Below are 26,459 nucleotides of genomic sequence, written 5' to 3'. Positions count from 1 at the left end.
GGAATGCAATTTAAAACAAAGAAGAAGAAGGGTCGTTTTTTCGAACAATTTTGTAAGTACATAAGTTATTACTTATTTTATAATTATTATTATATTTGCATGATTAAAAATTGAGCAAAACTGTATGACATTAAAAATAAGAGATATCTAATATTATAAATTATATATTAAATAAGTTATAAATAAGGTATAAATTCACTAAATTTTCAGTTTCTTTTCGTATTTTATTACAACTATTATTCCATATTATACTATTTAAAATGAATTTGGTAACCTTTATAAACGTTCTGATACCTATTTAATTTAGTATTGGCTAGTATAAATCCATATTTATGGCCTCCACACGAGTTTTACTCAGTGAGGCCTAGTAATTTTTACCGATATTAAATAAAAAATAAAAAAAATAATAATATTTAATACCCATATTTTGATGTATTTGAATACTGCAGGCTAGTATGAATTTACTTTGAATTGAACCGTTACACAAATTTTATATTAATAATCTTTACTACCGGACAATAAATAAATATCTTAATAATATAAACAATCGTAACTAAATCCTGGTAACTAACAGACGGACAAACACGACGGGGACATAATATTATGGTGTTCTAAAAACTTATGTTTGGAAATTTGAAATTGATAGATTGCGCTATTGCTTTAAAAAGTTAATATTTTAAGTTACTCACCCAAATTCAAATGAATACCTAGTGCAATAGTACTTAATATCATAATTGTTAATTAATTAATACCTAATTCTAAACATATTATGTATACAATATACATAACGAATAAAGTTAAAAATTGTAATTTTATAATAATTCAAAATATATCTGAGCTAATTTGGCAACAAATAGAAACAAGTAAGTAATTTAAAAAAAAGAGAAAAATCAATAGGTATAATTTTTATACTTTTGACTTTTGTCGTATACATTCTGTATTTTATATTTTTTACACTCATGAAGTATAGTTAGATGGAACTTAGAATTCAAGAAAATCGACGAATCATATAGTATTTTCTACTAATTGACGATGTGTAAAAACTAACTAAATAACTGTTTGAATTCTACTTAGTTTTATTAATGAATTTAGTTTAACATTTCCTTAAATTTACAGTCTAACTTATTAATTATAGGGCAATTTTAGACATTCAATTTCTAAAAGAAATTAACGTATAACAACTATACCTGTATATGTAACAGTCACAAACAGAGTTGTTAAATTTCATTATGTAACTCACTAGGTAGTTAAATTTGAATAACATTAATTATTGATTTCACGTCGTTTAAGTCGACAAAACTTATACTTATTGTAAAATAGTTTTGAAAATTTTTATTTGAAAACATATATTGATCATTGTATTTTCTAATGAAAATTAGTCTAGTAGTTTTTTCAATGTGTCTCAAACCGAAAATATCTTGAATGACAACACCATTAATAATATATATAGACGTTGTATTATATAACTTGTTTTAATAAAATAATAATTAATACCTATAATAAAATATGTATAATAAGAATGTGTTTGGATTTTCAGTCACGTAAAATGTACATGATTTTATACGTTTTTACCTCAACGGTGTTATCCGTTTTTATTGAGTTATTTTGGAAATTTGTTGATAACATATATTATACGATATACCCACACGAGTACCCATTCTTACATGCGTAAGGATTGTATATGCAACAAAATATAGTAAAAGCACAGTTATGACGTTTGGAAGAGTGCGATTAGGTACTATTTTTAATCGTGGAGGGGTAAACGTCAAGTATACACTATATACACTGAATAACAGCAAACCGATTAAGAGAAAGTTCGCGGTAAAAGAGCGGTTAGGCGGAGACACTTGAATAATATAACGATGGTAGTCGCTACGTTTTGCAGCAACTAGTCTTTTGTGTGCTGCTGCGGCTCTCAGTCGGTTTACTTTCTTAATATTTGTCTTTATTGTTAATATTGTTTCGGAGAAGAAAGACTACACTTCGTTATTTATATATATATATATGTCCGTGGTGTATTGATAGTCGTGATGATAAAAATGTAAAAATATAACCACCAATGTGATCTGCCGTTTTATCTGTCACTATATATCATCGTATTAAGTTATACAAAAGGACAATTTTCTCGCTCGCGTCTTTTGTTGTCTTATTTTTTTTTATAAAGAAAATTTCTCATCCACGTATCTATATAAATATAATATATTATTATACTCTATTGAAATCTGCTTTTATTTTACGATCAAAATAATAATAATAATAGCATATTATATCCGGGAGTTATTGGTTTTTACTCAATCAGTGATAATACGCATTAATACGACTTGTTACGCGGTAAGTTCAAAGTTACTATACCATTTTTTTCTTGGCGGTTCGTCGTTCACTAATTAATAATATATTTTCGGTGCGAATGAAAATAACTGCACAAGGTTTTCAAGTGTAAATCAGTTTTCGTTTTAATTAATTTGACATTGAATTTTTTTGAAATTACCACGTGTTTCCGTAAGAAATATACGGTTTTTAGTAATGACGATATAATATGTAATAATATTATATATTATTATTGTTATCGTCGTAATTTTATTACACTATCGTAGGTAGTGTCGGATTTTTTTATTATTATTATTTTTTTTTCACTTGTTCTTTTACTCTCAGTGACCGCGAGTGAAAGTGAACGTGTGTGCGGCGTGTGAGATAGAAAATTTAATAATCATAATACTACTTACTACTACTACTACTACTACTACTACTACTACTACTACTACTACTACTACTACTACTACTACTACTACTACTACTATTACTACTACTTCTAATAATAATAATAATAATACTATAACAACGAGGACTGAGCGGCGCGTGTGCAGAAAGAAAGTGGATACGCTCGTTCCGTGACATTGTATACGCGCAGGAATCCAAGGTAAACTGCCGCTGTTACTCCTGTTATTGAAGTGATAGTTTTTCGAGCGATATACTCGCGAATACTATTATTATTATTTGCTCTGGCCAAGCCCTATTTGCCGTATCGCATATATACACACGTACGCGCGACTTCGAACACGCGCGGGTGAAAGAAGAAAGTGGCGGACACGCGAGCATAAGATTCGTGGCGAGCATTCCCGTGATATTCGTCGGTCGTCGTCAAAACCGTCACTCGTCATCGTCTTCATCATCGTCATCATCGTCGTCATCATAGTTGTCATCATCATCATAATCATCGGATGTTACGCAACAACGACGGTTGTATAGTAGTTATCGTTGTGTTTCACCGCGGCCTTACGGGTCAATGTCGTATCGCCGAAACACCACCGAAACACCACGACAACCGATCTTCGTCATTATAACGTTATAGCGCGTCATACGGACACATATTATAACAAACGACGACGACAACGACGACATTATACCAACATCGTTATCGTTAATAACGATACAAATCGCGCGGCACGTTTAATACGAGCGCGTTGCCATGAGGTCATACTCCATAATCGTCAGTGTCATAGTGATGCAGTTGTACTGCAATAGTGCCTCGTCGTCGGGTGGCCACGCGGATTCCACCGCGGTCGACTCATCCGATGCGTCGCATTACACGCCATTAGCAGTCAGATCCAACGATCGGCAGCGTCAGCGGATAAATCGCGATACGGACGGAGGCGGAGACGGTGGCGGAGGTGACGACCACCACATCGACGACAGATCGGACGCTTATGACGGTAACCGTCGTACGGTCAACACGTATCATCACGTCAGTGACGGTACGTCTTCGTCGGCCTCCGACGGAGGTGGCTGGATCATCGGCGGCAGTCGTCGACGGGCGTCGGCTGGCGCGCACAAGTATCACCAGGACAAGGTGACATTCGCGGGCGAGTCGGACGACAAGCGGCGGGAACCGGAGGACGACAAGCAGCAGCAGTGGCCGGCGGTCATCACCGGATCGGAAGCCGCGTCGTCGCTGTCCGAAGTGCAGGTGGTCGTACACCAGGCACCGCACCTAAACTCGGTGGTGGACGGCGATCAGCAGCAACCATCGTCGGACGTGGCATCCAAGTGGTACTCGAAGCGGCTGTCGTACGCGACCAAGACGTCTCCGGCGGCCGCTTCCGCCACTGCACCGCCTTCGCTGTCGTTGCAACAGCAGCAGCCGGATGCCACGGGAAGCAACGCCGTTCTGTTGGCAGAAGTGCTCGGACAAAAGTCCGGTTTCAACACCACCGCCGGCAAGGGCGGCTATTACGGCGGGCAAACCGTCACCGGTTCCAAAGGCTTTCAAAACGATCTCATGGACATGTTGGGCAAAAGTATGTGACGCACCCGTTTTTTCAGGGACCTTTTTTTTTCATTCGTATTATTATTGTAATATTAACCTAGGTACCTATAGGTATATATGGTTTAACGTTTATACCTACCTAACTACTTACATTAGGTATTTTTATTGTGGTGTTCGTTCGTGTCGCACCAACGGTGACGGTTTTTGTTTTCCGTTCGTTTCACACGTAATACCTGTTACGAAAACCCATCATAAATTCGGGTAAATCGTGCGTATACATAACGTCGTAGTAAAATGTGCAAGTACACGGGTGTACGCTCCAGGTCTTATAAAATATATCTATAGGTATAAATATATATGACCAGATGCGCTACCACGCAATGTGTTTGTATAATATCCGGAGGAGCCGTCGCGGAACTCGATTGCCGATGCGATGATCGGTGTGTTGACATTTCCGAGTGATTAGAGGAAGACGAACGAAAGGAGAGAGAGAGAGAGAGGATGAAAAAAAATAACCGATCGAAGAAAACGATACTCGTGACTCTTGTCGGGTGGCGGTGGGGTTGGAGTGGACGGGTGGACGACTCCGATGATGAAAACGATCTAAAAAAATATATCTACAATAGGTACAGTAGCCGGTATACCTAATAATCAACAAGTGTAATTAACCACGGTTCTGCCAGAGATTAGTCGTTTTCGTTATAGTCATTATACTATGTTCTTAAAATCTGTGAAGAAATCACTGTCGTCTATTTCTTTCTTGCGGTCTAATGGGTATGAGGCTATACAATAATTCGGTGAACAGATGATTAGGCTTTTAATCATCCGACACGCGACGTTTTCGATAACGTTGTGCTATCGTTTCGATTTGTGTTGGACCCGGTGGTTGCGGGAATGAAAAGTTTAGTAGATATAATATAATATAATATAATATTATACAGGTCTTCTCGCGTATATTATCTTTATACATTATACAGTCGAGACTCAATAACTCGAATCTCAAGGGGAATAAAAATAAATTAGACATGTATTGTTCGTGTTTTCAACTCAAATAACACAAGTTAAAAATATTTAAAGACCAAGAAAAAATTCGAGTTATCGAGACTTAACTGCATTTGGCATAATATGTATGTACACCTTGCTGCAGACTACAATTATTTCAGATGCACCGACATAGAAATCGTGTTGTGTATACTTAGATCGGTTTTTTCTTTACTTAAACCGAGAAATGTACAATAATGTTTGTTGTATATTATAATATTATCATTACAATGCAGTGTTGTCTCATCTAATTATGATTTTAATGATTTCGCTCCGCTATAACACATAGACATGATGTGCTTCAATTACCTGATAGCGATCATGTCATATTATACTTGTGTGGGTTTTCCGTTTAGAATAATTCCATTGTATTTATTTACATCCTTGATAACTTTCTCTGAGATTACATGAAATAATTTCAGCCTTCGGGACGTATTCTTCGCACTCCAACCCATTTTTACAACAACATAATAATATAATATTTTACTTCTTAAAATGTAGTTACCAATCTCGAAACGGCGAAACGGTTTGCTCGAAGCAATTCGATCGATGCTCACACGAAATTTCCAATATTACTTGTCTCGTGTAGTTGGTTGTATATCCCGGTATAGGTGCAATAAAATAATGACGAAGACGACTAATGATTTCCAAACGTTTTTAAATACAGTTAATATGTACATACAATTAGGTATAATATAGGTAGGTGTACCTTTCTAACGTTATTAATAATATAGCACAAATTGCTGCTAATGGCTTATCATTATGGTTAAGAAGTTTATGACTTTTACATATTTTATTCTTATATTATAGTCGTGTACGATTTAGGCCAAATTATAAATCCGTTTGGTATGACATAGAAACAGTGATAATGAATTTAATTTTGCAGCATTCTTAGCAGCAGATGCATTTTTATGTTTTTAAAAAGTATCTTTTATATTTTGTAGGTAATTTTTCTTAACTTTTGAATTTCAAAGAACATTTATTTTTTTTGTTACTAGATTTCCATGCATACTATATACATCCGTATAAAGTACATATTATTTAGGTATAAGTAGTTATTGTCGATGTCACAACTTACACAAACGTTCAAAATATAAAAAAGTGTTAATAATAATCTATTAAAAATGTATAGGTTATTTTTAATGAATAATGAATACTAACATTTTTTATCGCATTGTATAGGTATATTTGATTGTTTTAATGACTTACTTCGATATATTTATTTTTTTTAGGAAATTAATGTGCAAATTTCGAATAAATTTTTCTAGCGTTTAATGACAACAACGTTCTAACCCTACTTATCATAATATACGATATTGACGAACTCTAACTCTAACTATAATCACCGCCGAGAAGGTGAGAATACGATGTAATAACTACGTATTTGTCATAATAATTTTATTCTTTTGCCATCCGTGTCCGTGTCCGGGATATTTTATAGGCATTGTTTAATTAAGCCCGGGTACATTTTTTAGTGACGTATTACAATTTGTTACATGTATAATAATATAATATATAATATTTTAAAAAAACGACGCACGTGCTGTTGTTCTCGTTTCTATAGCAATATTAATAAATTATACACATCACGATTAGTTGTATAGAGGTACCTAGTATAAACGAAAGCAACACTATGGCCGTGATGTGGTTTCACTTTCTTCATCACGGCCGTCTGGTGTTTTTCCTTTCTTGATTTGCTATACTATTTATAATACTCGTCTGCAACTTGCCACGGCCGGTGACTTGGTTAATTTTTGTACACAAAATAATATTTTTTAATGTCTATACCGTTTTAGGTGGACCCACCTGCGCGAAACCCGTGTTGACGATTTGTGTTTTAAATATTTATGACCACAATACTTTTGTGTATTTAAATTAGTTTATGTCTATAATGAAAACAAAGAAACCAACACATTCGTGTTTTTGTCTGACAATAATGTATTTTATTGTTCGGTATAGGTGCTCTCGTTAAAAAAAAAAAAAACAAAAATAACTAGTAGGTCCATATTATATTTTATAATATTTCTGAGGAAAACTTTTTAACATTTCAATTGACAATTTAGATTTATTTGAAATTTTAGCTGTAGAATAGTGAATACGAACCATTTTTTTTACATCGGTTCAGTTTAGTAATATAATTCGTTCAATGGTAACGTCTATTATAATTCAGGACCAAACGTGTTTTCTTTTTATTACTTCATCTATACATGTTATTATTATACAAAGTGTAACAGGAAGACCTGCCAAATAAAATAACTTTTGTTCTGGACAATATTTTTTTACTTTTTTTTATATATATATTTTATCGACTTGCGCGTTACACATAATATAATATAACATTTTTTATCTTTATTTATTAACAACTATTAAAAATGAGAAATCTAAATTTGTTTTAAATTTTTTTTGAAAATTTTTAATCTGGTTTTTGGAAAACTTTTGACTGTAAAAACATTTATCTAAGTCAAGTGGTTTATATTTCATGATTTTTTAAAATGTCAAATATTTTTGAAGTAGGAATTTTTTAAAATATTTTAATTTGAAAACTAATATCTTTTTTAATTTTTTTAAATTTAAATTTTAACAAGTACTTACCCATTTAAAAATTTTATAATTGTTAGATTTGAAAAATAAATTCAAAAATATTGATCAGAACAAAAGTTATTTCATAACTATATTTTAGGAAAATATACATAAAAAGTCATTGATATACCTATTATTATATTGTAGTAGTTATGAGATAATTTTTTCATATTATATAGCTAATTTGTAATTAGTTACCCTTCCATTAGGTACTTACGTTTGACCGGTTATACGGATATGAAAATCAATTAAAAACGTGCAGGTACATTATAAGATAGGATAAATTGATATTCGATAATACGCATTTCTAAAAAAAAAAATTAATAACAGTGGGTCGTATGAAATTATTTGGTACATAATTATTATTACTATTTTCTCAACACGTTTTACTTTTACAGAATTTAAATAATCGAAATGTAAAAGTAAATTTATGGAATGTCATCAATATAGAAACCTTTCCCCGTCAAAAACACACATTAGTCGTTTTCGAATAATCACTGCAGCATTCAAAATGTATTCCACTAGGCACTATAATATTACTCTATAATATCGAGTAGGTACTCTCAACCTACCTAATTTCTTTATTCATTATAATTTATAATATTACGGAGGTGCGCGTCGTAAACAAAGTGTTTGCAAAAATTATGGCTGTAGTACGTGTAGGTTAGGCAGCAGGCACTTATTATGTACGTACAGCAGACAACGTGAAGCAAATAATATATTTTGTGGAACGTTTTTATCGAAGATTATTATTGCATTGAAACGCAACAGAATCACAGAACTTAAAGTGTTATTATTTTAAAACACCAAAAATAACGAGTCGTTTTATATGCCGTGAAAAAAAATCTATTATGTTATTGGCAAATGTGCGTAGTATGTTTTATTACTACAGCCTCCATTGGTACCGTCCATGGATTTAATGACTACATTGGGTATTAAAAAATATTGAAATTATTTTATACGATTTCGTCGAAAACGCTTTCTTACGAAATGCGTGTTTTCGTTTTCTCGTTCTTATAATCCAACGGTAACGGGAAAAAAAAATAAAACATAAGTAGGTACCGCTGTACAATGGTAAGTGGTAACGTTATAATCACTGGTGTTCCCAATTTCCCCACACATTAATATGCTGTACTCTGGAGATTTTGTTTAAAATACATGGGGTGTCTTGCGAAGTAGGTAGGTTAGGTCTAGGTACTCTCAAGGAATTTGCGCATTAAAAAAAAATCTCATTCAACTTATTGACATTTATAATCGAATTATTTATATTATTTTAATTTTGGTACGTTTGCAGTATGTGGCCTAACCACTAATACAATATTGTCTCCTCACAAAATATCGGCGATTACAGTTATTCTGATTATTCATGACAATATGTCGTTGCCGTCCATATATTTTGATTACCTGTTTTCGTATACGTGTACGATTAAATATTCTATTATCATATTACCGAAATTCTTATAGTCAAACAAATTTATTGGTTTGGTACCGCTACTATTATAGGTACCCAGTACGTGCGACTGGCGTTTTTTTTTCAATTTAAATTTGTGTTTAGATTTTTAGAAAAAATACTTAAAAATCTACTTTTATTTTTATTACGATCACTGATGACACCTGAAACAACTATAAAACATTCATGGCCAGACTCAGACACGTCCAATCATAAAAATCGATGGTATAACATTTCTGATTATAGCGAATTAGGTACGCTCGTAGTCCGTATCATAATATAATAACATGAAATGTTGCCATATCGTAAATTATATTATTATATATATATTATGTACTTTGACGTTATATAGTACCTAATATTAAACAACAACGATAATACAACAGTATATAATATGGAATATTATTATAATGCATTATCTCGGTTAATCCACCACGAATAATAATATGTACACGTTGACGTTTTTTTTAAAAATCTTTTTCTTTTCACCGTCCACAGTGATACCTCAGACTTGCTGGTACAACAGCAACAAATTCGATTGCGGCCTTAGCATTTCGTGCGTGCTCGAGGGCGGCAAACCCGTGGACTTGTGCAGTGGCGGCATGATATGGAGCTGTTGCGTGTCCAGAGACAAAATTCAGACATCCGGATCTTCTTCTTCGTCGTCGTCATCGCCGTCGTCATCATCGTCGTCATCGTCCGTGACGGCGGCGTCGAGTTCGGTGGGAACAATAGAAAATGCTAGTGAGTTTTTACATTTTACCGTGTTATTTTTATTTTCATTCTTTAACGTCTCATTCCAGAACGCGCGATTGTTTTAAATATAAATATCGAAATAAACGGTTCGAAATAATAATAATAATAATAATAATATGGCAGCATTGCACAATATTGTTCACTTGACGTATAGTTTCACGTGGTGCCCATCTTTATGTTATTATTATTATAATTATTGTTATAGCGACACGTCGTCACGCGCACACTGGATGTGCGACGGCACAGTTTACTTTAAATAACAATAATCACGTTAATTTCTCTCGTTTGGTATTATAATCAGAGCAAAACTTTTTATGGTCGCTATTATTATTATAATACTGTCACGGTTCTCGTTTTCGTAAAAATCACGGTGTACGATATATATTATATTATTAAAATGACAGCGAAGGACGGGTCGCAGGTACGACGCGAGAGTGTATATTTGTGTTTGGTTTTAATTTTGACTTGGATACCACAATAATTTCTACCTCGACAAAACACCGAGACGGCGCTATCCTCTCATCGTCGTCGTACCTGTATTATGTTTGCTTGTTTAGCCGTGTAGGCATTTACGTGTCTTCAATTATTATAATTCTGTGACACACATGCTTATAAACACGTGCGTTTCGTTGTGACTATATGATGCGAATACGTCTATGTATAGGTACCTATAATTAATACCCACCCATCTTTGCACTGACTGCAGAGTAAAACATAAATATATATTTATATATATAAATATTATATTAATTGTGTATCATGTTTGTAACATATTTTCTGTTTTAATTTTGGAACGAACATGATATCATTATTATCTAAGTAGTTGGTACTTATAGGTACATTAATAGGTGTGTATAAATTATAGTTTATTATAATACATCATATATAATTAGGTATATTATGATAAGTGCACGCCATAAGGATCATATTATCCTTGTGTATTACGATTAACGTTATGTATTTTTATTGTCCTCCACTTTCAGTCTATATAATATTTTAATGGTATAGCTATACCACGTACGACATGTTGCTATATTATAATGCTCTAAAACTGTATGGGAAAAGATAAGCCTCCAAAATATTGTAGTTATTGCGTTACATGTAATATGTTGTCATGTCGTTTCCTCTTATATAAAGCCATACAGTTCCTGATGCAATACCCCGAATTTCAACATCACTACAACATGTATATGCATCAACAACATCAACATCAGCAGCAACAACAACTGCAAATACAACAACTACAACAACAACAACAACAACAGCACCATCACAGCCATCAGCCCGCGACGGTGGCGAGTTACGTGGACAACTACATCAACGACATAAGTCCATCTTCGCAGTCTTTCGTCACCGATCAAACGGCCAAACCATCGTACTATTACCAACAAGAGCACCAGCATTACCATCCGTACTACTACCAGCACCACCAGAGTGCCGCCGGTGGTCATTGGCAGATCAACAGCGCCGGGGCAGTCAGCAGCACGTCGACCAGCACGACTTTACCACCCACGTCACAAAATTTGCTGTTTCACAGCGATCACGGAAACGTGTTTTATTCCACGCATAAACCACCTCAACTGGCGCCGTTCTCTCACATCACGCAAATCGGCAGCGGCATCGGTGCCGACGACCAATTGCAGCAGCAACAGCAACTGCAACTGCAGCAACAGCAACTGCAACAGCAGCAACAGCAACAACAGCAACCGCAACAGCAACAGAGTCAATTGTTGCACTACATGCCGTCCGGATATCGCGGTAAACTACAGTCGCTGTATTACGCATAAAGCCGCACTTCCGGTCACACGCTTCACGTATATCACCTCTACCCGTACGGAGTAGATAAAAGCACCTTCAGTCCGGAAGACGCGCATACACCAACTATTTACTGTATGTTCACGAGACACGAATGCAAAAACCTTCGATCTTCGGGCTGTCTTTATAATTCATCTTAACGCACTTTGTATAAATATTGTATTATGTAAGGAGAATCGCACAAAAGCACGATAACAATACACGACACAGTTTTCGGTCTTAGAAACGTATCTATTATACATAGGTATAGCACATTCTATGATCATAGCACTACACTGCAGCAGCACCTACACAGTTTAATATACGTCATATTACGATGAGGTGCATACACGACGGTCAATAAAATATTTTGGATTTCGAATAATTTTAAACCGATACACACACATATATTTTACACAGGTACTAATAGTTGTACATTTTGAATTATGATAACTGTAAAATGTTACGAAGTTGTTGTTTTATAGTTTTTATAATATTATTTTAACTATTAGTATTATTTAATATCAATCAACGTTCGACATTATCGATCATTCTACGTTTATCAACATAATTCCGTCTATACCTATATGTTTTAATTCACTTTAATGGTTTTGACATATTACGTCATTAATGTGTAGCTATTACAGGCTAAATCATGTATTTTTACATTATCTAAAACGCATACCTATATATTTTTTTTTAATTTCTAATTTACTAGTTGTGGTTTTATAGTCTAAAAAATATCTTCTGTACCTATATTAGGTGGCACACCTGGTGATTATTTCAATGAATTATCGGATGATAGGAAAATGTAAACACCAATCAAACAAAATATAATATTATAATATGCTATATTCTTCGACAAAACGTTACAATTTTTTTTTGTATCAAAATTAATTTTGTGTTTACCATCTTCTATTTTGATTTTTGATGAGACACCTGTCTTACTTAATCATAACATATTTTAAACATTATATACATATTTACCTACTTTTTTTTTGGGGGGGGGGGCTCAATATACATTTATGACATCTACCGCCCACACCAAGGTAGGTCTAAAAAATTATTTTGAAATGACTGCTAAACCAAATCTTTTTTTTTGTAATTTTTTGTATTTTACACTTTTTAGTAAAGATCTTAAACACGTGTTCACTCTTTTTATTTAAATACATTTCACAAATTGTAATTTGTATATTGAGCGGACGTTATGCACACTTGAATTGTATTTTGTCACCGTCTCTTGGACGTACAACATTGAACATTTGCGTTCAGTTAAGCCAATTTAGTGTTGTAAGCTTTAATATAAGAGTGAATTGACCTAATATTAAACCCAAAAGTGTTAAGAACATTATCTGTGTTTATACGTTTATTTTTGTCCGATAATTTGTTTTTTTTTAAGTTAAGAGAATAATATTGTAATATTTTACATAAGTACCTACTCAAAACTCAAATCGAAATCAAAATATCTTTTAAAAAAACAACGTACAAACACACATTTATGTTCTTATTTTTAAATTTTATAATAGGCCAATTCACTCTAATATTAAAACTGACAGTACAATATTGGTACTACTGGACGTAAATTTGATGTTTTACTCATAGGCCAGAGAGAGAAAACAAATAGTACCAAATTTACGCTCAGAAATTCAAGTTTTAGGCTGTGTTTTGTTGAAAGTTTTTTTACGATAATTCAGTTTTTAAGTGAGTTATGAGCATTTTTAATTGACATTTATTGTACACGCATAACTCGCTTAAAAACTGAATTATCGTAAAAAAACTTCCAACAAAACACAGATAATGTTCTTACCATCAAGTTTCATAATAGGTCATTTCACTTTAATTTTCAAGCTAACGGCATAAGACTTGAAATTCTGAGCGTAAATTTGGTATATTACGCGTTTGTAAGACGGAGACAATACATGCGGGTGTGGCGTCCTCTTAATTAAAATAATATATTATATACTGCCACAAATTACTAATTAGTCATTACTTGTTTACACTCTTTATACTACAAACAAAAACAGGCTTGGAGTACTATAATATGTTGTTTGTAATGATATTTTGTAAGAAAATATACTTCTTGATCTACTCCTTGATACATATTATAAGTAGTATTTGTTTTACTATATTTTTGTTTAGAAAATTACTATTAAAAGCACAACAAATTATTCCAAAATTGTATATTTCGTAAGATATTATTATTTTGCCCATTATCCAGTTATTTAAAATTAAAATTGTCATGTTCATTCATTATAAACTAAATTTTATATTATAATTTAAGCTTATTATTGTATGTATTGGTTTTATTATCTGTGCTTATTGTCGTGTTTGCCATTAACATTTGGAGCAGTAAAAACATTTCTATGTTAAACTTTGATGGTGGTTTCTAGTTATAAATTGGATCTATTTGTTCAAGATTAAACGATTTCAAGAACTTTTCAAAAAAAGTCAAGATAAACTAAAAAAAAAATGACAGAACAGTGTTTTTTACGTAACAATAGTTTTCGTTAAATTCAATTTTGTTTTTTGTAATTATTCAAAAAATAATAGCCTAGAGTCTTTTCTACACATGATATAGTTTTCTAAATATTTTGGTTCTTTTTGAGTTTTTAATAGACATTTGAAACTGTCAACCTATTTTTTTTACAGATGTTGATAAAACTGTTGACAGTTAATAGCTTGAAAATTGAATACAAGGTTCCTTATAAGATATTCTTACAGAAATTAAAATATAACGAAAATACGACATAGTCAGAATATTTTTTCAATCGTTTAAAGTTAATTTACAGAAAAAATTCATCAATATCACCAAAATTGGCAAATTTTTTTGTTCTTAAAAATGCATACAGTTTTCAATTTTAATAACTAAGGTGTCAATATGATCTTTATATATTTTAGATAGATAAAAAAAATACACATACATATTGAATGAAAAATTAAACCATAGCAAACGCCAAACACTACATGTAGCATGTAACAATTAAATTGTGAACAAAATATATGAGAGTATTCAAATATGACAAATTAATTTAAAATATATAAAATCGGAGATTAATTAAAAGTGTAGGTATGGGTAGAAATAATGTATTTTATTAAGTACCTAATGATATTAATTATAATTAAAAGTAGGTACCTAATATGTAGATTCATATTATAATTATTGTTAGAATAGGTATAGTATTGTTAGTATAGAATAGGAACTTAGCCCACTTAAATGTGTGCCAGGGTTTCTGCCGAGAAGGTGCAACCTAAATATTGCTATTTAGATAACTTTCAATTAATTAAATAATGAAACGCGACAACTTTGATGCGATTAACTGGCGGTACGACGGTCTGCGGTAGGTCAAGGCGCGCTATAACTTAAATTTTTTTTTTTTTTTTTGATCTTAAGCCCGGCATCTATGGCCATTAGCTGTATAGGTTGTGTACGTTTTAATGTCGGTAGGGGGGAATACGTGTGTGTTGGGTTTGGCAGAGTTTTTGATTGGGCATCCCTAGGTATCTTCCATGCCCGGGTGGGGGATGGTGGCACTTGTTCTCCGGACACCGTGACTTGCCCGAAGAAAAATGCCGTCCGTGACCAAGGAATCGATCCGGCATCGGCTGCGTCGCAACCGACGCCTTAGACCGCTCGGCCACTCCGTCCCCCTATAGCTTAAATTATCGTTCTCCATAATACACAATGACATTTTCCAATTATTTAGAATAATTTTAATCTATTTATATCACGATTCTGTTCACACCGTTCAATGGTACGTCGGTATTGACTTATAATTTATAATAACAATATAATAGGTACATGATAATTTATAACATTAAAATTGTTATTATTTTTTTATTGATCTTATAACAACTATCGATAACCATGGCCATTAGCATTTTATAGGGGGGTTATGGTTTGTTGAGGATCACGTTTATGGGGGGAGAGGATTTGCCACCAATTCCGGAACTAGCAACGTTAGGCGATGCTTGACATCACAACATGTTAGTAACTGAGGCCGACCATCGAGCCACACCAAGCCCCATTAAACCAATTATTTTATATTATATGCTATGTTTTTGGAAAAAAATAGTTCAACCTACCGTATTATACTTAGGAAAAAATACCTAACTAATAGTTACATAAATAGATTAAAAATAGTTAACTGATAGGTACACCGTTTCCGCTCAGAATCGTTTTTCATATATTATGCAATGATCATTGAATTCAAATTTAAGTTTTAACCCATCCATTACAGTGGCCTAGTCAATGAAGGAGTACACGCAAAACCTATTTTATAGCAAAGCAACTTTTTCCTTATACCCAGGTACCCAGGTATATGAGCGTTAACTTAAAATTTAAAAAAATTACTGATTTATTCTATTAAACTAAAAATTACGAAATGTTCTATGTATTTTGATATACATAACCTACCTAGCTGTATAAATTAATTGTATTGGACTTTGTATCATCTATTTGATACCTACTTACAACCAAATTTTCAAAACCGTACAATTTTAGATTTTATTTTTATTAAGGAAATGATTTTAGAGTATTCTTTAAAGTATGCACTCCTAAAATTTCTCGCAGCTATCGATTGGACATCGAGTATCATCAGTAGGTACTTTGAAGTACAAACCGTTAATTTTCTTAGAAAGTAGTTTTTCAAAGCATAAAACTATATATATTGTCTATACACTGTATAATGTGTTCAGTTAGTGTTTTTAGTCCCATTATCTTCTTGAAGAATAAATAAAAAAATAAAAATTACCTGCTAAATGTGTTGATGAATTCTCAACATGAGTGTTTACAAAATTTTAAGATAACACGAATCACGATTTGTCAACTTTCAAAATATATTATTATATTATAATGCATCAGTGTCTTGCGTGATTGTGTGAAGTTGAAAGAAATTAAAAAAATTACATAAGTGCCTATTGCCAAACTATATATCATATTACCCTGTTCAGCTTTTTAAACATATAACTTAATATCATTATTAATACGTTACTTTATCAAACATCAAGTTGAATATTGTTAAAAATTTCAAGTATAGTTATTGAGATAGAGTTTAAATATAAGATAGTAGAAAATAAAATATTGTTCTTGAGTAGTTATCCTATTTAATTGTAAAGCGTTTGACTTAAGTTAATATAGGGGTTCGCCCACCAACTGACAACTTCCCTTGCCATATGTCTCGCCAATCGTTATATTCTACACGATCGAATTTACTTATTGACTTATCGTACTACTTCTGAAGTCCTGACTCCTGATTGTAAATAAATAAACAGTTTAAAGAGATAAACTTAAACTTAAGTTATTGATACCATTTCGTTCATAAGTCAGTGATTTTTTAAAATTGTAATTGAAAGTATATACTGAAGATCCTTTAAACGTAAAATGTAAATCAACATTATTCTAGTAATATTAAATGTTTGGAAGAACACGATTTAAAATAAAACAGTTGTTTACATTTAACGTAGATAATAGATATAAATAATAGTTATTTATCTGATAATGTACCATAATTTTTTATGTTTCTATAGTAGTATAATGTATGATTTAATCCCGGTATATGAGGTAAACATATTATTTACAAGCAGATTACCTACATTAATATTAGTTATGAATGTACCTATACATTTAGTATGACAATTTTTATTAGTAAGATATATTTGAATATTTCTATAAAAACACTTTTTTTAAATTTTCAAGCTTAATATTTTGTTTTTATCTTTTGAATACAATAAATTACCTATCTGGTTATTTTTAAGATTATATTATAACCTCGTAAAATATTTATAACTCATGCATATAAAATTGTTATAATTATACAGTGAATAAAAATTACAAATTAAAAAACAAACTTGAAACTTTATTCCTATGCTTTTTTATTATTTGAAATGTTATGTTATTATTTTATTTTATTTACACTTGTTCTTCGCGTTTTTATATTATAGGTACACCTTATTCTTGTATACGATCTACGATTCCGCCATAAATAACTTACATACCTAATATACACATTTAATTTTAATAGGTTGTGGAGAACTATATGCAAGAAGCCATAGAATTGTGGGTGGACATGGATCAAACTTTGGTACACATCCGTGGCAGGTAAATAAAATAAATATTCATATTATGTAATAAACTCATTCTTATTGCTTTTATTTGAATTAATCCTAACAACAATATAATATGTGTATTTATCTAGGCCGCTATCATCAAGTCAGGGTTTTTATCAAAAAAATTGTCATGTGGAGGTGCTCTACTGAGTAATCGATGGGTAGTTACTGCTGCACATTGCGTGGCCACGTAAGTATAATAACTCATAAGGTTTTCATTGACGTGCGCACGGGGTGTACTCGATGGGTTGAATTAGATATAAATGTTGACTTGATATTACGCCATAAACAGTATGTATATTTATGTGTAAGTAAAATGATGTCACTACCAACCAACCACAAAAAAAAATAATTAAAGATAGAAAGTGACGCCTATAGTTTAATAAAGGTCTAAAATATAATCGAGCTTATTTCGCTATTGAAATGGACTTTGCGCGCGCGTCTACGACGACACTTAAGATTTTGTAATAGTGTAACATTTTCATTTGAATTACATTAATTTAAATATTTTTACTATATTAAAAAGCACGGCGAATAATAATTTAAAAGTACGGCTCGGTGAATGGGATGTACGTGATCAATCAGAAAAGTACGCGCATGAAGAATTCAATGTGGAGCGCAAAGAAGTAAGAAATGATAATTAATTAATATAATATATTCTTGTACGATTGCTTAGTTTAGTAATTTAGTAATACGTATTTGATACTATTGAGCGTATAGTAGTATAGAACCAAATTTAATTTTTTTATATAAAATTTATTACCTATCTAAGTATTAATAAAGAAAATAAAAATCCATAAAAAATTTAATTCCCGAGGATAATTTATTATGAATGTGAAAATTCTGTCTATAACTCTATAAGTACACAAAATATATCACCTGCTTAATGTTTACCTTTCTAATTACTTTTTTCTATTGTCTTAACATCAGTGACGTATTTGTTGGGGGCCATTGTCCCGTAGCACTTTTCTAATGGTGGTATTTTTTTACTGCTATAGTGTTTCTAATTTGTATCTAAAATATAAATTATGAAATGCAATCTGGATTCTAGATTTTTGACTCAGGTATTCTTTATGGATTTATTGATTTATCATATATTTTATTAACATTGTCATACACCTTTATTGTAGACAATTCGTAAACAATTTGTAGTTATTGATTCTGTGCTAGATTGAACGAAGAACTGAAAAGTTATTAGGTACCGCCTATTCCACAAGTAATAAATCGAAATTTCATATTGACGAAAATTCTAAACACCTAATTGTTAAATTATTACGAGTTATTTAAACCTATAATATTTTAAAGTACTAAGACAGCCAATTCCTAATCATTATATCTACTTTAGTCTCTTATAGTACCCTTAGGGTTGCAATGTTTTATTTTATTTAAACCAGGACAAACATTTTTTGTATAATTTCTTAAAAATTGTAAGAAATTTTGTAAGACTCTTCCATGGCCAACCATACCAATTAAATGTCTTAACATAATATTTTTTTGTAACTGGAATACCACACAAAATGATCTGTACTATAAAACATACGTTTATAAGATAACAACTAAGTCAACGTTACAAATCAATATGAGTAACTGAAAAAATTATAAATTAGGGATAACTCTTAATATTGATATAAGTATGAAGGAAAAGGTTTTTTAAAACCGTAAAAAGAGTAAATAGTGAATACATACGTCATAATGTACAGTACTACACTACTACACGTGTTTGATTTTCTACCTTAAATCCGTCTTCCTTATTTGATTATAGGTACACGGTGTACAATGCACAATCACCACGTGTACAATTAAGAAAACAATGATTTGTTGTTAAAAAATTATTATACAGAATTATTTGCATTTAATTACATTTAAGTCATAAAATAAACATGAGAAATCTGGTTGCTTTAATTATTGGGTCTAATTTATCAGAATGCCAAAACACTACGGTAGTCAACTTATTACATTATTAATTAAGTGGTTAGGTATGTGCTATATGTTTGTGTGGGGCAAAAACTGTTTATTATAGATTTTATTAGTTATTATCTCCAAATGATTGCAGTGCGCAGGGTTAATATAGGATCTATATAAATCTGTAACTCACGTACATAAAATAGCTGGTTTACTTTTAATAATACCAAATTATATTAATCATATAATTATGTTAAAATTTAAATCGATACATATTTTTATTTTGAAGAACCTAATTGGAACCGAAACCAAAAAAGGTATAAAGGTTCCAATCCCTGTAACAATAATTGACATCAATCGCAAGTAATTAAAATATAATATAATATTGTTAATTACAGGTGCATCCACAATACAGTCCTACAGATTTTCGTAATGACGTGGCTTTAGTCAAAATTGACCACGACGTAACATATAAACAGCACATTATTCCGGTGTGTTTGCCAAGCTCAGCTGCTAAATTGGTTGGCAAGACAGCTACAGTAGCTGGTTGGGGTCGTACTCGACATGGTTAGTATATCTATTTAATAATTTTATATATTTAATGTTGTTATTAAACTAAACAAGAAATGTACAAATGTACCTACCTGAATATTTTAAAACATTTTAAAACCATAAAATATTTTTCTTGTTACAAAAAATCGAATTGGAATTATGTTTACTATTTATGGATTTATTTTAACCTTACATGAATTTGGTATATTTATTTTTATCTAGATCTAGGTACCTATCTACCTATTATATATAAGAAATCTGAAAAATTAAAGATCCTAATTAGTTTTCAACTTTTTAAAAGTTATACTTTTTAAACTTATAAAACTTTGAACTCTAACATCAACCTATTTATTATAATATTCTACTTGGATAAGTTCAAACTTAACTCTTAAAAATTCAATATTTTACTCACGAACACGTTTTAACATCTTATTAACATCTTGGTCATTACAGTTACTCAGGTTCCGAACTTTGCTATCAAATTTATAATAATTTACAAAATTATATGATATTAATACCTAGTTACCAAGTAGAATTAAAATAAATCAAAATTATGTTACACTATGTTGAAAAATTATTGAAATAGAAAGATATATTAAGTAAATTAAATAAAAGTTCTAACTTTGTCTTGACACAACATGTTTAGTATGTGTAAGGTCTAAATATGCTTTTATAATCTATTATCGTTAGTTATGACTGTATTGAAAGATAGTTACACACTTACACGAGTTATACAATACAATTAACGTCATATTATGGTCATAACTCATAAGATTTCTGTAAACCAACTATATGCTCTTTGAAAATTATATTCCTTCCAAACATGAATATTTTTTTGAAGTATTTTCTTCTATATTAGGCAGATAAAAATGTATGAATCATTATAACGGTCTTAAATATGGTTTATAGAATATTGAAACATTTTGAATAAAAAATAAACTTAAAAACTAATAAATGAGATTATGTGTACAAAAAAAATGTCGTACAATTAATATATGATATAATATGTCCATATATTTTACATTTCTATAGATTATATAAATAATAACACTATTTAATATTTAACAATTATTAACATAATACAATTTTCAAACACAGGAGTTTCAACAGTTCCTACGGTTTTACAAGAAGTCCAAGTCGAGGTGATACCGAATGAACGGTGCCAAAGATGGTTCCGAGCAGCTGGTCGAAGGGAAACCATTCATGATGTGTTCCTGTGTGCGGGCTACAAAGAAGGTGGTCGGGACAGTTGTCAGGTTTGTGTAAAATTGTTCAAAGGTGTTTTAGTTCAAACTTTATTTATGGGTATTAGTGTGTTACTCGTATTAACTGTCTGATCAATCTGTTAAATATTAGTCAAACTTGTTCCACTTGCCCTTCATGGCTGAAGGTGTAGGTGGTGATGTAGTACCTATATGTAGGTACATTAAAATTATGGATGAATGATAACTCTGATGAATGATATAAACACAGTTATTTTGTACAGACTTTTTAAATTCATATTTGACGAAATTACATATTACATCCAAGAATAACGAATTTAGTTATTTTGTTGTAATTTAAAAATGTTATGCGTGGATATATTAAACTTTTAGAGGATATTATTATATTTTATTATATTTTATTATTACACAATGACATTTTCAAATGGATTTTTTTTGGCAAAAATGAATTTAACCTACTGTAGTAGATACTAATGCCTAATACTAAAATTAATTAGGTACTTTAATCCAGAGATTGGAACCTTTTGAATTTATCGCTATCAGTTCCGGTACTAGTTTTCCAAAAATAATATAACTGTTCCATTTCGGTTCTGGTTTTTTGATAAAAAAAAAAACAAAGGTATCGCTCCAAATAATTTCTGTACCGATTCCAGGTAATTTAGGTACCGAAAAATATAATAATTTTAAATACCTATCCGGAATGCTGGTTTAATTAATGGTATGAGAAAACTCATTATATTATGATCATACATTGTTTATACACGAAACAATAATACCATTAATTTATGATAAATAAAATGATTTTATTTTTGAACTTAAAAGAACCTATTTAATTTAAAAATTCCGGTTCGGTTCCGGTACTTTATTTGTTAAGATAAAGGTTTCGGTTCCGGTTCCAGAACCGGTTCTTTAAGGTTCGGTTCCAGTCCATGCTTTAACCACAATAATATCATAAAATATAGGTACCTACTTAGTAATATTATAAGCTGACAGACCGTCTTTGCTCAGAAACATTTTTCGTATACAATGATTTTATATCATTGAATTCAAATTATTAACATCATCTATCACAATGGCCCACTTGTAACCTACTGCACAGCAGAACAACACCCACTTGCCCATCTTTTTAACACTTTTCTTAAGTTTGGTTTCACGTCTGTCTGTGATCAAATCTTGCGCGCTCGATTTGAGGCACTTTTTGAAGATGAAAAATTCTGAAAATTGGTATAGACCTTGGTCTTGGATGACAATACAATAATCCGTTGTCATTTTGGGACATGGACCAAAAAAAAAAAAAAGGATTGTCCCCACGACGTCGCCGTAATATCTCTCGCAGATATTGAACTTTCTCTCTTCCCCAAAAAAAACCGCAACCTCTTACGAAGCAAGTATAGGCGTGTCCTATCCATTATTATAATATCTATGTTAACAACGGTAATTATTACCAAATAACATTATACCGGTATTCTGATATAGGTACCGAAAACACCGGATAACATATTTCTTAAACGTTTAATAAAAATATTTACTTTCAACTAAAAAGTAGAAAATAAAAAATAAAAAAAAAATTTTAAAAACACACTTTTCCATAAAAACATTTAAAAAAAAATTTTTAAAATTGCACTAAAAAGACAAAAATAATTCTCTGTACTTAAAAATAATGAAAAATTTATTGATGAAAAATTTAAAAGTGTGTGGTGCATCATACAAAACATTAAAAGCCGAGCTAAGTCTCACATACACTTCTTTGTTCAATCCTGTTTATAAGATAGTGACTGGCAGTATATGTCAAGTATAAGAGCAAAATAATGAAAAATTTACTGATGAAAAATTTAAAAGCCAAGGAAAGTCTCACATACACTTCTTTGTTCAATCATGTTTATAAGATAGTGACTGGGAATATATGTCAAGTGTATGAGCACCACACACTTTTAAATTTTTCATCAATAAATTTTTCATTATTTTTAAGTACAGAGAATTATTTTTGTCTTTTTAGTGCAATTTTAAAAATTTTTTTTTAAATGTTTTTATGGAAAAGTGTGTTTTTAAAATTTTTTTTTTATTTTTTTTTATCTATAAATATTGGTAAACATTATTTTGCTGGGTAAAAAAGTGTCAAATAAAATATATAAAAATTCTCTTTAGTTAATCATTTTTGAGTTACACAAAAAAATCATGATATTATAGTATTCTTCGAATTTAAACGTCAATATATTTTCTGATCGGAAAGTGAATCTAGTTGGTTATTATAGGAAGTCAAAATTAAAAATTCTTATTAAGTATTAATTTTTACACATTTTTTTTTTTCAATTGTTTTTTTTATTTGATCAATAACCATACAAACTTGAAATTTTCAACAAGTGCGTATACCTTATACTACCATTTTCTAAAGGTATTAAATGAAAATAATTTATCGACACGATAACAGCAATAAACGTATATATGTATATAAATTCCAACAAAAAACGAACTTTGGGACAAATAATTAGGTAGGTATTGTAAGACACGTTTGTGAGTTTGAATAAAGCAGATCAAAGAAATGTAGAAAACCGCACTACTGCAGTCTGCATAGGAAAATGCAATCACTATTATACATAACTCGTAATTACCCACCTACATATATGCCATATAATTATTATTATGCTACTATAGTGCTGTACAGGAACGTCAAGAACCTATACATTTATGTAAACAAGGGGTTTTTTTTACTTAAAATATTTTAATTTGTTTGACTCACATAGTGTAATTAAATTCCTAATCAAATAATATGCACAATTTATAGGGCGACTCTGGCGGACCGTTGACAACGATGCTGGACGGACGGAAAACTCTAATCGGATTGGTCTCTTGGGGAATCGGATGCGGTCGTGAACATTTGCCCGGAGTTTACACCAATGTACAGCGTTTCGTGCCGTGGATCGACAAAGTAATGACGTGATAGTAATAATCGGGTTTATGACTTTATATTATGCAAACATTAAGCTATTATATTTAAATCTATTTTATGTAATTATAAATTATTCATATTTATGATGTGTTTTAATTAGGTACCTACATTTACCATTGAGTTTATTTATTTATTTATGAAATTATACATATTATAATCTATGTATACTATTTAATATTTATGTGATAAATGCACGAATATTGCATAACAGTTAGATATAAAAAAAAATAATAATAGTTATTTATCGTTATGATTTTGTAATTTATCGATGTCGAATTGTGCTATTTTTTTAGTTTAATTATTTTGATTTTCAATTTATATTCATCATTCATAATATGTAAAATAAATATGTACATACCACCTATGTTTAAATTTTAATATAATTACCTATATATAAATAATACAATATATATATATATTAAATATAATATAATATTAATCAAAACCAGAAATGTAATTATTCCATGTCTATGCGTCCCTGGTAAAAATACGATTAATTATATAACATATATATAGGTAGCTGTTATGCATTAAATAAAAATAAAATTATTGTGTAGCATTTATACATTGTATATTTTTTATATTGTTGAAGTCTTACTTCTGCTGAGGCCTGGGAGGCCTCTTCTCTCGTCTTTTTTCTATGTTATTATTTATTTTTTTAGCACTTGAGCATGTTTTTCTAATTTATACAGATGACATAATATAGAATTTTGAGAAAAAAAAACTATATATTTATACTTTTTTACACAACTATCTAAAAAATGATTACTTCTGTTTCACTGTTATTCAATTTTCGGCTTGATCATTTTCATACATTTTAAATGCATCTCTGTGTGTGGTTAGATGTATTCAATTCTCATATTGTATAATCCATGGATATATCTGCGCCTAGGCGTGACTAGACTTAGTCCGCAAAGGCAGCCTAGACATTTGATAGGTCATTAAAAAGCGCTATCAAAATGAATCGATTAAAGCCCCATACACCCAAGGCAGTATTCTTTAAATGGGGCGGGGGAAGGGGGGTAGTCCCTCCAAAGAAATATTTATATAATTCTATATAAATTCTGCATTATACATATATAAATTACATTGGGATTTGCGATAATAATCTTAAATGGATGGAGAAATCAGACAATACATGATATTATTATAGACAAAATAAAGAAATAAGTTAATTTTTTTAATCATATCTAATTGTAACAATGCATAAAAGACATTTTTATTTTTTTAAAGTTGTAAGCTTAGGGACTTACGCTGCCACTATATACACGCAAAATTAATCATCTTTACATAAGAAGTAACTTTATTGATTAATAATATTGATATTTACAATAATTGTACGATAAGAAGCTTAATGATATTTAGATTCTATATAGTAAGGAGAATCAAAAATCAATATGGATTAATGTGAATTTTTAACGTATCTTTATATAATTCCAAGTTAAGTTTATATATCATAATATACAATTATTGTATCGTATTAAATATGATATAAATATATAATAATATTAATTTTGTATGCACAAATGGTTGAAGTTTTAATTCACAAAGTGAATAACCATATTATAGTTAAAATAATAATTAAACGATATCAAATTGGAGTGTCAATTTCATGAAATATTTTTAAGTGTGAAAAAGATGTTTAATTTCATTTCACTACCTACCTATACTATATTACAATATATAAATTAATTTACCTATAAACCTTTTCATTAAATTTTAAAGCGAGTTATGAGTAGGCTAAAATTGTAAATTGCTTGTACATCTTAAGATGCTCACAACTCACTTTAAAATTAAAATGTAATAAAAATCCTATGAGATGCTTTAGATAATATTTTTACTTAT

General features: G+C 30.7%; 1 protein-coding gene across 1 annotated transcript; it reads left to right on the top strand.

Moving 5' to 3' along the window:
- The first annotated feature begins 1,874 nt into the window (after positions 1 to 1,874).
- On the top strand, positions 1,875 to 25,304 carry LOC132933990 (serine proteinase stubble-like). Its single transcript, XM_061000266.1, has 9 exons — positions 1,875 to 4,295; positions 9,834 to 10,079; positions 11,229 to 11,849; positions 17,906 to 17,982; positions 18,080 to 18,180; positions 18,517 to 18,616; positions 20,291 to 20,459; positions 21,543 to 21,700; positions 24,450 to 25,304. Exons 1-9 carry the CDS (start codon positions 3,467 to 3,469, stop codon positions 24,603 to 24,605), a joined length of 2,457 nt encoding a protein of 818 aa, XP_060856249.1. The 5' UTR covers positions 1,875 to 3,466; the 3' UTR covers positions 24,606 to 25,304.
- Positions 25,305 to 26,459: the final 1,155 nt, after the last annotated feature.

Source organism: Metopolophium dirhodum, chromosome 1, assembly GCF_019925205.1.
Source record: "Metopolophium dirhodum isolate CAU chromosome 1, ASM1992520v1, whole genome shotgun sequence".
NCBI lineage: Eukaryota > Metazoa > Arthropoda > Insecta > Hemiptera > Aphididae > Metopolophium > Metopolophium dirhodum.
This window is presented reverse-complemented; position numbering and strand designations above follow the sequence as displayed.